The 12,394-nt window shown below is 40.8% G+C and overlaps 1 protein-coding gene across 2 annotated transcripts in view; it reads left to right on the top strand.

Moving 5' to 3' along the window:
* The window catches only part of LOC114793182 (connector enhancer of kinase suppressor of ras 3-like), a 39,507-nt gene that overhangs the window by 19,170 nt on the left and 7,943 nt on the right, over positions 1-12,394 (top strand). For both annotated transcript variants that reach the window (XM_028984970.1, XM_028984961.1), the window contains exons 5-15: positions 2,085-2,126; positions 3,118-3,237; positions 3,429-3,488; positions 5,020-5,088; positions 5,190-5,336; positions 6,361-6,485; positions 7,174-7,358; positions 7,443-7,529; positions 7,616-7,851; positions 10,238-10,275; positions 11,372-11,405. In XM_028984970.1, coding sequence (XP_028840803.1) covers positions 2,085-2,126; positions 3,118-3,237; positions 3,429-3,488; positions 5,020-5,088; positions 5,190-5,336; positions 6,361-6,485; positions 7,174-7,358; positions 7,443-7,529; positions 7,616-7,851; positions 10,238-10,275; positions 11,372-11,405 — 1,143 coding nt within the window. The remainder of the gene's footprint in view (positions 1-2,084; positions 2,127-3,117; positions 3,238-3,428; positions 3,489-5,019; positions 5,089-5,189; positions 5,337-6,360; positions 6,486-7,173; positions 7,359-7,442; positions 7,530-7,615; positions 7,852-10,237; positions 10,276-11,371; positions 11,406-12,394) is intronic.

Here is a 12,394-nt window from a genome sequence, read left to right as displayed (position 1 = left end):
AATTAAGGAATTATTATAATATTGTATTTTACATTTACAGTGAAATAGAGAAATGTTAGAGAAAACAGCGTGGTTCCCAAACACAGTTTTGAGTAATTATTAGCAGAATTTTAAAGAAATCTGATCAGCTCAGAGAACCCACTCAAAAGAAATTTTAGAGATGAAAAAAAAAAATGGGGAAATGAAAGAAAAAAATGTTCCGGAGGCTATTTGGAGATTTACGTTACATTTCCTTGCCTTTTGTGCTTACTGCTTAGACCAGAAGGCGTTTGCTGTCTAGGATACCCTCAGTAAATTCAAGGCAAAAGGGAAAACACCTGCTCTGGCTGCTGAGATTAGACAAACGTCCTCCGGTTACTCAACCAGCTGGAATTCCAGTATGGCGGAGCCTTACTGAGCTGGGTAGTTCAGTGACTTGGTGAAGGGTGGAGACAGGTCGGCTTGTTCATTTACCACTGTGGCTTATGAAGTCGAAATACTGTCTGGGGATTCAGGCCTTGAACTTGGGCTTGTCAATGCTTAAGATGTAGGTTATTACACATTTATATATACTTTTGAGGTAGTCTGTCCTAGCCAGCATTTACAGAAGATGAATGGGTTTAATTCAGTGGATTACAGCTTGTCCCCTTGTTCATCAAAAAACTGCCCTCAGGCAGTCAGTCACTCCAGAGACTGATGGGACTTCTGTCCTTTCCAACAATAAGGGTCAGGGGTTGATAAGTGTTAAACCACTGTCTGCTGTGAATCCACCCCAGATTTCAAATGTTTGTGGCCTGCGCGAACCCCATGAGCTTTCACAGCCAGTTAATAAAGAATGAGGGTTGGGCGTGACCAATCAGCTTGTGTTCCAGCCATGAATCAGGCTTGTGTGGACCAAGCACATTCAGCAGGCCAGTTTAACCCAAAGGCTGAAGTCTTTTTCATGCATGTGGCTGGTCATTGGGTCCCTCAGAAATAAATGGCGCTGTAGTCAAGACACACGGATGGCTCCTCTGTAGAATTTTGATTTGTGATGGGAATACAGAGTGGCCTTGTCTCATTCGCCTCACCCCCACCCCAGCTGGACCAATTGTTGCAATGGTTAAGTTATTGTGCCAGCAGCTTTCTCTCTTGCTGTTTGTCTGCCACTTCATCGCTTGGCAGGACAAATTGTCTCTGGTTGCAAATCGAAGATGGCAATCTGCTGCATCATCTGATCTCAATCAGCTTGTGCATAAAACGCTTTCTTTAATGTGTCTTTATTTAGGCAGATAAATGCTTTATTTATTTCCTATTTGTCTATTACTATTATTGATATGTTCAAGTTAAGTAAAAGTGGTGGACTTCGAATATTTACTTTTAAATATGTTTAACCAAAAGTGATATTGTTAACAAGGGAAAACATTGCATTTTAAATGTACCACTGATCAGAATACAGACGACTGTTTGTATTGTGTGGATAAGCCTGAATGTGGCCACTTTTTCATGCCATTTAATTTCATTATGTTAGTCTGACTGATGAGATGGCTGACTGTGTTGTGATTTCATACCGGATGAAAGGCGTGAGTGCAGGCCTCTAGCTGTGTCCCTTCAGCTGTAAGTGATCTGTGCCCCCTGTAACTAGTCGGGGGGGCTTGATATGGGTGTGTGTGTTTATAGCGTTCCTTGTCTGGACATTCAATTCCCAGGTGCAGCTGTCTTCCAGTCACACTAATTCCAGCACAGCCAAACCAACGTCAGCTCATCATTACACTAAAGATATTTTATTCATTTATTATTATACACTGGGGCGTTCAAAGATTTTGCTGGTCTGCTGACCTGAAATATGGTGGCTTCTTCCTACTAAATCTCACATTCTGAGTTCAAGCCTTGTTTACTCCTCTGGCCATGTAGTTTTGCATGAACCCACATGGTATTATGCAATTATCTTATCCTGCTGTTGACATGGAGATGTAATTCAAATTAGAAAAACCACTCAGCTATATCTGGATGCCTAATTACACCATATTTACCTGACCATAATATTTTAAAGTTATCACTTTTAAAATTGTAGTAAAGATTTCAGAGAATACTATTCTCAACACCCCCTCTGCATTCCTTTGCAGGACTGCACAGTCTATGATATGGAAGAGAAGATTCTTGAAGTTGTAAGTAAACATTTGTTAATTTATGCAAACATTGTGTCTGTATCGGGGTCTATCAATATGTCTTTATACCAATATACAAAGTATTAATAATATGTGAGATTTTTTACAAAATGAACATATGTTTAATTGCTTTAATGCTTTAACACGTAATAACATTTCTGTTGTGAATAAGGCAGTTTTTCAACCAGTGCCCCATTTTAGTGTAAAGGTATGTAGTGTAGTGTAAAACTGTTACCCAAAATATCACCTGAAATATCTTCAGAAATGTCATGATTGAACATAATCTAGGGTCTGGAGTTTCAGCTGAGAAAAAGCGCCAGAATCCAGTAATGCAGTGGAAGGTCAGAATGGTCGCTCTCTCTCTCTCTGCATTAAATAGTTTGGACGGGACTTGGACGCCAGTCAAACAAGCAGCCGACTCGCACCCTGTAAGCCTTTTAAGTTTTGTGTCTGTGAAATTCACCAGACCCCTGTGCCATGACAGCAGACTTCCTCTTTCCCAGACACACTCGTGAACTCATGACAGGGCCCTCCCCCTCGTTTTTTTTTTTTTTTTTTTTTTTTGTCAGCGTGTCACACAGTGTGACAAATTAAGTTAAATTCTGACTCTGTATTCTACAAAAATAAATAAGTCCTGTATTAGTTCATATTTCCTTGGACATGTTTTTGCGATGATGAAAATATTATGTCTACACTCATCTTCCACAACATGAAAACTACTGACCTGTGAAGTGAATAACATTGATTATCAGGTCACAATGGTGCCTGTCAAGGGATGGATTATATTAAACATCAAGAACATTCAGTAGGAAAAAAATTGGGCAAGAGTGAGGATGTGACTGACTCCAGACCGGATCTTCTGAATGTTTTTCAAAATGAATTAACATGTGTTTTTTAACAGGTATTTCTTAAAAGACATTATCAGGTTGTCCTGTTGTGCTCTACTTTATATGTCTTGCTCATTACATCATCCCTTCTGTTTCATTTGCAGTCAAAGGTGCTGAATGGCATCTGTGACCAGACTGTGAGGACGACCTCTGACCCTCTAATGAGCCAATCGGCTTGCTTGGAGGAGGTGCAACTGACCAATATCAAGCCTGGAGAGGGACTGGTAAGAGATGTCTCACACAAGCTGAGCAAAAAGTTACATAAAGTCTGTCTTGGGTAATGGTATATATAGGCATCTTGCATCACTTCTGTTCAATCACACATGCATCATTGTAAAGCTGTTGTTTTCGTCTTTCTAACGGAGGTTAAACTGAAACACCCAGAAACTTACACCCATCTGCTCTCCTCCTTCAGGGTATGTACATCAAGTCCACCTACGACGGTCTCCACGTCATCACCGGCACCACAGAGCACGTAAGTAAGGCGGCCAGACAGGCAAAGAGGCCCTGAATCACCACCCAGCATCTGCCTCTAAGCCTCCTTTGCAGGGATAAATTTAACCAGAGTGGAGGCACTGTTGTCAAAACGTAGCACACTGAATAATACGAAGAACCACATATACTTTTTTTTTTTAATTGGGAGATTTATTTTTTCATATCTTATGTGAAGTTCTGCATGATGGGTTAAAACACAAAAATCAAAGTATCGTTGTTAAATTCCATTGGCTGATATTTGAATTTTAGCACTTTTGGTTTAAAATTTACAGGAACACTTTGTAAACTTGCAACAAAGATACAGTTCAACAAAAGCAGTCTTAAGTCTTTCGCTTGTCACATTGTGGTAACCCAGTCTAGAAAAACTGCTTTTATGCCATTTAGCAGACACTCTTGTCCAGAACATGCTTTGTACTCCATATCTGATCTGAGACGATCAGCTAAGTTACATATGTTCTACTGTCAGCCTGTAAAGCATCACATTCACACATTTATTTATTTATTCATTCATTTATTCTGCGTGGTCAATTGTAAAGATAGCACCATTTGAAGCATCAACCAAAAACTTAAAAGGTTGGTATCTCAGTTGGAGCCAATAAAGGGTTGTTTTTCCCTCATTGGGAACCACAACATGAATCATCTCCTTTCATCAGCAAAAAATCTGGGGCTTAGCAAATATCATAAAAATAAAATATTGTAGGATTTATCCACAGGGTTTATATAAATATTATTCTTCATTATCTTTAAGGCTATGATAAAATACACATCACTGTGTTCAAGGCATAACTTGTGGTGGTTGTGATAACAGTGGGATGGGTTTTGGCGAGAGTGGAATCATTAGGGTCACTCTCTACATATTTTACTACAGGCAACTTGTGTGACATTTTTTCTGTTTCTCATCATCATCACGGCAAGACCAATGTTGATCGTAAACGTGCAAAGTCTATGAGTGAGAAGAAATACAGCCAGGAAGAGACGGACAGCGATTGGCTCTGCACGTTACGTTCATTTAAGACTGCCAACATAAATGCCTCATATCATCAATAAATTGAAAAAAAATCATAATAATTCACATTTACCAAAGACAAAAAAGTAGGGAAGTTTCCCATGTCTCCAGTCTGGGATTCTTATCAAGTCTGTGACTTAAGACTAATCACTGCAGATTAATCCTGCTGATGTTCAACTGTTCAACATTCTTTCCTTTTCCTTTTATCCTCCATTGCTCCACCCATGGTATTGTTTTGCAGGTTTTCATATAAGAACTGAAAGACAAGCTTGGGTGTGCTTGACTGGTAGCTATTGGTAGCGTGTGGGTCATTTTCCAGTACAAACACAACACAGTGATGGTGACCAGTGGTCACCTCAGCTCGTGTCTTGTCAGAAGTCATGTAAAAAGTATGTAAATGTCAAGTACATGTACTGTAAGTATATTTGTGGCGGAAATTAGGTTCTCTGAAATGGACCCGTGTGCTGATGAGTGAACTGCCCTGTATGCTCTCCTCACTTCACAGTCGCCAGCTGATATGACCCGCAAGATCCATGCAGGAGATGAGGTGGTTCAGGTCAACCAGCAGACAGTGGTAGGAGTTCCTGTGCATCAACACAGCTGTGATAGGTCCACGTATTATTTATTCCCCTGGTCTGGTGTATTTCATTAAATGTTCTCACTGTTCTGATCCAGGTGGGCTGGCAGTTAAAGAACCTGGTAGCTAAGCTGAGGGAGGACCCCAAGGGTGTGTCACTGGTGCTGAAAAAGAGACCAACAGGAAGTTCAGGGTTCACCCCGGCCCCCTTGAAGAACATGCGATGGAAACCTCCTGTGGCTCAGGTATGTCCCTATTTTATTCACACATTTTCACAATTCACCATTAAACAATTCTTTACAGACATTTTAACATACATGGATACACATTTTTACACTAAATATGTAAGCCACATATTATTGGTGGATTTTCATGGTCTGTGCTACATAGTTAAGGTACTTTTTACATGTAAAGGACTTATTCAGAAAAATTCCGTGTCTAGTGATTCATACCCACCCAACTGCTCTGGAAGTGACAGAAACTGTCCTTCCAGAGCAGCCATTCACATGTTCTGGAATTTGTTTAATAGTAATCCTAATCAGAAGCCATGTTTATTGGAGAAATCAAGTGTTCAAAACTGGCTCCTAAATGGGATCCATCATGAACAAAAAGCCCCTGTAATCAAGCAGCACCCTCTGGCACGCAGCCGAGCGTGGTTTCTCGGGTACATGTGTAAACCCTGGGAAGGCAGAATCAGATGGAGCGATCTCAGTAAGCGTTCCAAACAAAGACGCCTCCTATTACAAGGCGACCATTCTCAACTCATCAGCCTGACAGAGTGAATATGGTGTCCGGAGATCAAGGTGCCAAATCTCAGATTCATGTTAAGATGGGTTTTTTTCATAAATAAAAGCAGGAGGCGTCTAGCGCACACTGAGTCATACCAGTGTCTCTGGATGGGGTTTTTCACAGCCTGAAAAGTGGCACAGTGGCATTGTCTGATCACGTACTCATGTCAGTACGTCGGTACCTTGGGATTATTCAAAGTTTAATATACCATATTGACCCAAATATAAGATGTCTGAAAAAAGTGACGTTAACACAATACTGTAACACAATACTGGTAGATGTCACCAAATACAATATTTTGTCATGTTTTAAAAGGGCCTCGAAATAATATGGTTTGTCTTACATTTGGGCCAGTATGATATTTTTTTTTTAGTCTGTTGTCATTATTTAAATGGCCAACACTGATGGTTCCACAATATGGCTCACTTCATGCAAATTTACAGTGAAATATTTGCTGGACATCTCTATAATCTCTCCCAGAGCACACAATCTCCTACCAAAGCACAGTCTCCAGGCAACACATCAGAGCCCAGCAGCAGGAAGGACAAGCCAGCCATCTTGGACTTCTACATCCCTCCACCCCCGTCGGTGCCCTACACGCCACGGTGAGAAAGACCCAGTACATTCCAGCCCAGCTTTGAAGCTTGCTAAATAAGCCTGATCTTCTCTGCTTCTCTTTTCCATTCCCCCATCCTAACATGCCATGGCGCATTCTGTTCCACCTCTTTGCCCTGTCCGAGATACACCGGTTATGCAATATTCCATTTGTTTTGTCTGTGGGAATGCCTTTGTCTCTGAGCTCATTCACTTGGTTACCCTCGGCCTCTCTATTTGAGCTCCTAGCTCTTTAATTCCTTGTTGATAGTTTTCTACGAATGATGGCATGTCGTAGGTTGGAAGATGAAAAAAGAGTTTTTCTAACCCATATCAAGAAGAACCAGGGACGAGAACATTTGCTATCTTAGATGTAATGTATTCCTTAAGAATAATAATATGAAAGTGAGTGAAAGCGAAGTGATTGTCATTGTGAAGCACAGCACAAGGTGACACAACGAAACGTGTCCTCTGCTTATAACCATCACCCTTGGTGAGCAGTGTGTAGCCTTGAAAGGCACCCGGGGAGCAGTTTGTGGGGCCGGTGCTTTGCTCAGTGGGACCTCAGTGGCACGTTGGCGACTCAGGGTTCAACCCGGCAACCTTCCGATTACGGGTCCTGCTAGGCCACCACGGCCCCAAAAAATGACTGCCCCTGTTAGTGACATAAATTAAAGCTACGAATTCTATTCTGTGTAGAAATGGGAGGACAGGTTCGTACACCAGCATCAGCAAGAGACCGCCAGGGTCAGAGTCGCCCAACTCATTCCTGGACCTGGAGAGCCGGCGCCGTTTCACCATTGCAGACTACGATAAGCTGGCCGTCTACCCCGTGGAGGCCAATGTCGTGCAGCCTCGCCTAAGAGAGCGCACCTCCTCATGCAGTGAGTACACCCGACACGCTCTTCCACAAAATTCCTGTATTATTCCCACATATTTTATTTATAAGGGTTGTGTTTTCTACTCAGATAAGCCACGCCCACTTTCCATGCCAGTGGATACCTGCCTAGGTGTGAAGGATCCATATGTCAGGCCCTGGACACAAGACAAAAAAGGTACCAAGCTGGAAAAGAAAGTGCTGGTTTGAAGAAAGTTATTTAATTATATATACTTTTAATTGTACATTTTTGGGTGCCTCCAGGTGACCTCTTATACAGATACCTCAGCAATGAGCAAATTCCCACAATCGCAGAGGAGACACCAGCCAGTGGGTTGTCATACAGATCCACAGGAAATCGGCAGCTGGTTCGTGAGGTTGACCAGGTCCGGAACAACCATTTCCTTGTTAGTGTTGATCTCCACAACAGCGCCACCATGCCTTACCAGGTCCCTATGTCGTCCACCCCAAAACGGCCCCCCGCTGAGCCTTCACTACTGGTCAGTTGGATTACACGGCTAAAGCTACTGACTCACTGATGTCCGTTTCCGTGTCCAAGGCTCCCTGTCTGTTCCCTCAGTGCCTTTGTCTGGCTGTTTGCAGTGTTCTTTAAATCTGTTGCTGTGGGTCATTTCAGATCTCGGGCCTAGATACTTCTCTAAGAAACAAGGATCATTATCCTCATCTAAGATGTACTCTTGTGATCGGTTCACACGAGATGGACGTGTTGGTCTGCTTGATTGTCAAGTTTAGTAGGTCTCCCCTCCCCCAAAAAACAAGACTTAGTTCCTCAGTAGCTTGCTTGACCTTTATTCACAGTCCAAATGTCTGTTTTCCCTCACTTTAACTCTGCCGTGTGTACAAAATGAGGAGAAGTATCTAAAGACCGATCTGAAATCACCTTCTCTGTATTGCTCCCTCTGTCAGCAAATTGTACTGTGCCCCCCTCACAGTCCTCTAACTCTCTAACTTCAATGCCTTTCTTAGACATTTCAAAGTGAAATGGACATATGCACCATGTTCGGTGCCTCACCAGCATGAACTCTTATCACCTTTATGTACACCTTTGGTGCCAGAAGAAGGTGTCAGGTATTTTATAGATTCATGATCCAGGACATTAATAGACTGGCCTCTCTGCAACACACTCTGTATTGATTATTTGTTAAGTTATTTTGTTATGTGTCTTTGATTTTCACTTGCCAAAGTGTACTTTCATGGTATGCGCATTCCTTGTTACCTCAGTAAATAATCAAAAACCTGTGTACGACCTCCACATGCTTTTATTTGAATCATCAATTTGTTGTTATCATACTTTTGCGGAAGTTCAGCTGGGCTTTAAACTCAACCCACTACTTGCACCCCATCTAAAAAAAAGCTATGCATTCAGGAAATGGTTGGTGTGGCCAATAGATGTGGAAGTAACATAAGCTGTAAATGAAATAGGTCACAGTGTGACAAACGTATTTGCTCTGAATTTGAAATAATTTTGCACTGTCCTCGTTGTACTATGTGGCTTTATGTATGGATCCAGGAAACAGCCTCTTGATCTATAATGGCCGCTTACATGCTTGCTCATTATCATAAGGTGTTATCTTGAAGAATCTCATACTTTGCTACTCTTGCAGTCTGAAATCCTGAAAGCTTTTTTAGAGCCATGCTTGTTTCTGCCTGTGCTAGGAGTCCGATAGTAGGAGTTATTATGCACAGTATTAAATACTACGTGTCATTTTTAATAGTCCATTGTACTTTGTCTGCATTTTTTGTAACACTTCAGTAGTTCATTATTAAAAGTGCAGTTCATTCCAATGCTTTACTTGTATTGTCTTTTTTCATTATCATATAATAATCAATAACGTATGCACACTTTCACTTATGATCTATGTGCAGAATTTTTTGATTTCATAAAATTCTAAAAACATATAACTAATATTAACAAATATACTAATAACAGTTTATTGTGAAGCCTACTTACAGACATACCATGTGGTCAAATAAATGATAAATCACATTAAGAATCACTCGATATACAACAGAAACACATAATAGAACTTTGGCCAGATGATAATCATATTTCAGAAATTCCATATTCATACTTAATCTCATGAAAACATATGTTGTATATTTACTTTTTTGGCATCAAATTGGCTGAATATAAGCTCAGCATGATGCACGACATAATGAGTGAACCTTTAACAATGTGTCTGCTGCTTTCTCCAAACTTCTTTTCAACTGTCACTCCTTTCAATGCCCTTTCTGTTCATCGTGCCTCAGCCTGCCTTTACAGGATGTCTAATCGGCACATGCTTTCTGGTTTAATGAACCGAGTGCCTCGTATCTTGTATGCTTTTCCTGTTCTCACTTACAAATGCCAGAGCTGTGTCTGTCTGTCTGTATTTTTTAATGAATGACAGGACGTTTTCAGATTTCCAAGGCTTCATCTGTCACTAACGGTGATTATCAAACTACTAATACAAAAAGTACACCTATAGCATGTACTTGGCTGCCAATATATGTTTTTGTTTTTTTTTGTACATGCATTTTGTACATGCAACTAGGAGGGCTGAAATGTCACCAGGATCATAAATACTACAAATGCTTATCATTATATAAATGCAATGAGTTATAGAAATATTGATTTGAAAGAATGCTGTCTTGATCAACTAATAGATCAGTATAAAGCAATTCACATATATAAAAACATATATAACCTTATTATAGAACATGAAGCTTAAAGATGAACACGGGTTCCCTTGTGTGAGTACTGACTGAGTGCATGTGTAGATGAACACAAGCTATTCTGCTGCTATCTGGGAATATTCTGTTGAGCAGGAATCATCGTACGCCAGAGTGTTGGGAATGTTAACACTTGTTTATGCTCCACCATAGGTGTCTGACTGGAAAGCCAGTGGTGGTTTCATTGAGAGGTGGGTTGACGACTCATGCAGTCCATAAACACACCCAATCACTCCCCCTGTCCGTCACACTCCTCATGGAAGGGAAGATGCAATCCGTAATGTAATTGACAGTGTCACATGCCAGGAATGTGGTGGCTTCCCTAAGCATGGCAGTAGGAGGATGGATGGTTTGGCTTTTCTTTCTGGATTTTATAATAGTCAGAGAAGCTCTGACATCAAGGCACAAGAGCCACAGATGGAATTCCAGCAGCATACTTTGCATGAACGCTAGGTTGGGGGTTTAGGCCTTATCTATGGTTTTGTGTTCCAGTGGGAGCGGCGAAATATCATCCTCCCAAATCACATGCCCCGTATGGCATATCACAAATCACAACCAGCATGTCTCGGTGGTATTTGTCTATCTCTGCCAAACTTGAATTTCATGCAGTGTCTGTGCTGCTCCATTCATCAATAAAGCTCAGCTCTCTGTGTCTGTGATCCTGTCCCTTGGCCTAAGCAGTGTGACTGGCTTCACTGGCCAGACTCACTCCAAATGTGTGCACAGCATACTGTTAACTAACTCGATTTCTAATTGAACGTTGTCGAAGTACATATATTAATTTCCTAGCACTAACCTGCCAACTGTTTGTAGATCCCTGTTTAGTGTCAAGCGTATAATTTATAGCACTACACCATTATGTTGACTTGATGTTAAGTTTATGTATTAGATTAAGAGACTTTAGATTTTTTTTTTGTTGCACAAAACACCTTTAACACCTTTAACACTTTTAAACCCACCTCACAAAAAGCCTCAGACCATAAAGAGGTAAAAACAGAGAAAATCCATCAGTGTATATTTTAGGCCTAGACTGTGTTTGCCCAATTTATCATTACTTAAGACCAAAAACTAAAAAAAGAACTAATATATTAAAGCCCACAAACCCTTTGTATTTTTAGTGTTCCGTGTATAAGCACTGTAAAGGCTCTTATGGGTATATTTCTTTCAAAAAATCCTGCTGTCAAAGCCAATTGATCAAATAAAAAAAAAAAACAAGGCTGCTTCATTCATTGCTTCTATAATATATGCATCATATATAATTATATTTTTTTCTGTTTTCTTTCACAGATATGATCGTCGGTCCTGGTCATTTTCTCAAGCAGTGAGCACTTTTTTCATTATTTGATTTATGTTTAGTAAATATGATATCAATAAGGATTGGATAATAAAAAAAATTGTCATGTAGTCAAAAGGTTGGACATACCCACTCATTTATGGTTCTTGCGTTGTTGATTATAGAAAAAAATGAATATGTGAGGATATGTAATAAAAACAAGAAATAGCAAACATCTCGAGCAACCTTATTTATACTGTCCAGTGTTTTATGATGTTATCAATATTAAACTGTGCCTAAATTAGACCGGTAAGGGATATGTAAACAGCATCAAATGTATGCAAACCTCAAATTTGATTTACCTGTAGAGGTCCATACCTGGCATCAATGCATTTTATCGAGTACAGAGCAAATAAGCAGTCCTCTGACCAATATAGTGAACTGAGAGTCTCCATAAGAATGCAGGGATTTCACAGGGACCCCCCGTCTCATTCACACAAGCCAATCTGTTATTTTCTCTGTGAGTTATGTTTGTGGCTTTATTGGCTCCTCGCTTGCTATAAACCTCTTGCGTGTAGATAAAGGTCCACTGAGCACAGTGCTTCATGAGTAGTGTCACTTTACCCAGCAGTATAAGAGACTTGCAGGCACGTTGTGCCAGATGAAGGGATTGAGTTACCTGACCTCCAGCTGGACGCGGTGCACATGAGCTGCATTGGATCATTTTCCCACAACCCTTCATCTGCAGCCTTGCCCTCACTTGCCAGAGAGCATGAGTTAATGTCGGACCTTGAACAGCGTACATGTAGTGTTTACACATCCAGTATGCCACTCCAAAATGATACGGCCACTACCTCCTCTCACATGAAAGCAGTTGGCACAAATACATATAAATACTTCAGATGTGTTAGTAAGGTGTTGGGCCACAATGAGCCACCAGGAGTGCTTTAGTGAAACGTGGCACAGATTCACCAGTCTCTATTCCTGTACTGGTGGAATAGACACCATAATCCTCTGATGGTGGTGTTGAGCTCGAT

Source organism: Denticeps clupeoides, chromosome 1, assembly GCF_900700375.1.
Source record: "Denticeps clupeoides chromosome 1, fDenClu1.1, whole genome shotgun sequence".
Lineage (NCBI taxonomy): Eukaryota > Metazoa > Chordata > Actinopteri > Clupeiformes > Denticipitidae > Denticeps > Denticeps clupeoides.
Note: the sequence above shows the minus strand (reverse complement) of the source record. Positions and strands in the feature narration are given on the sequence as shown.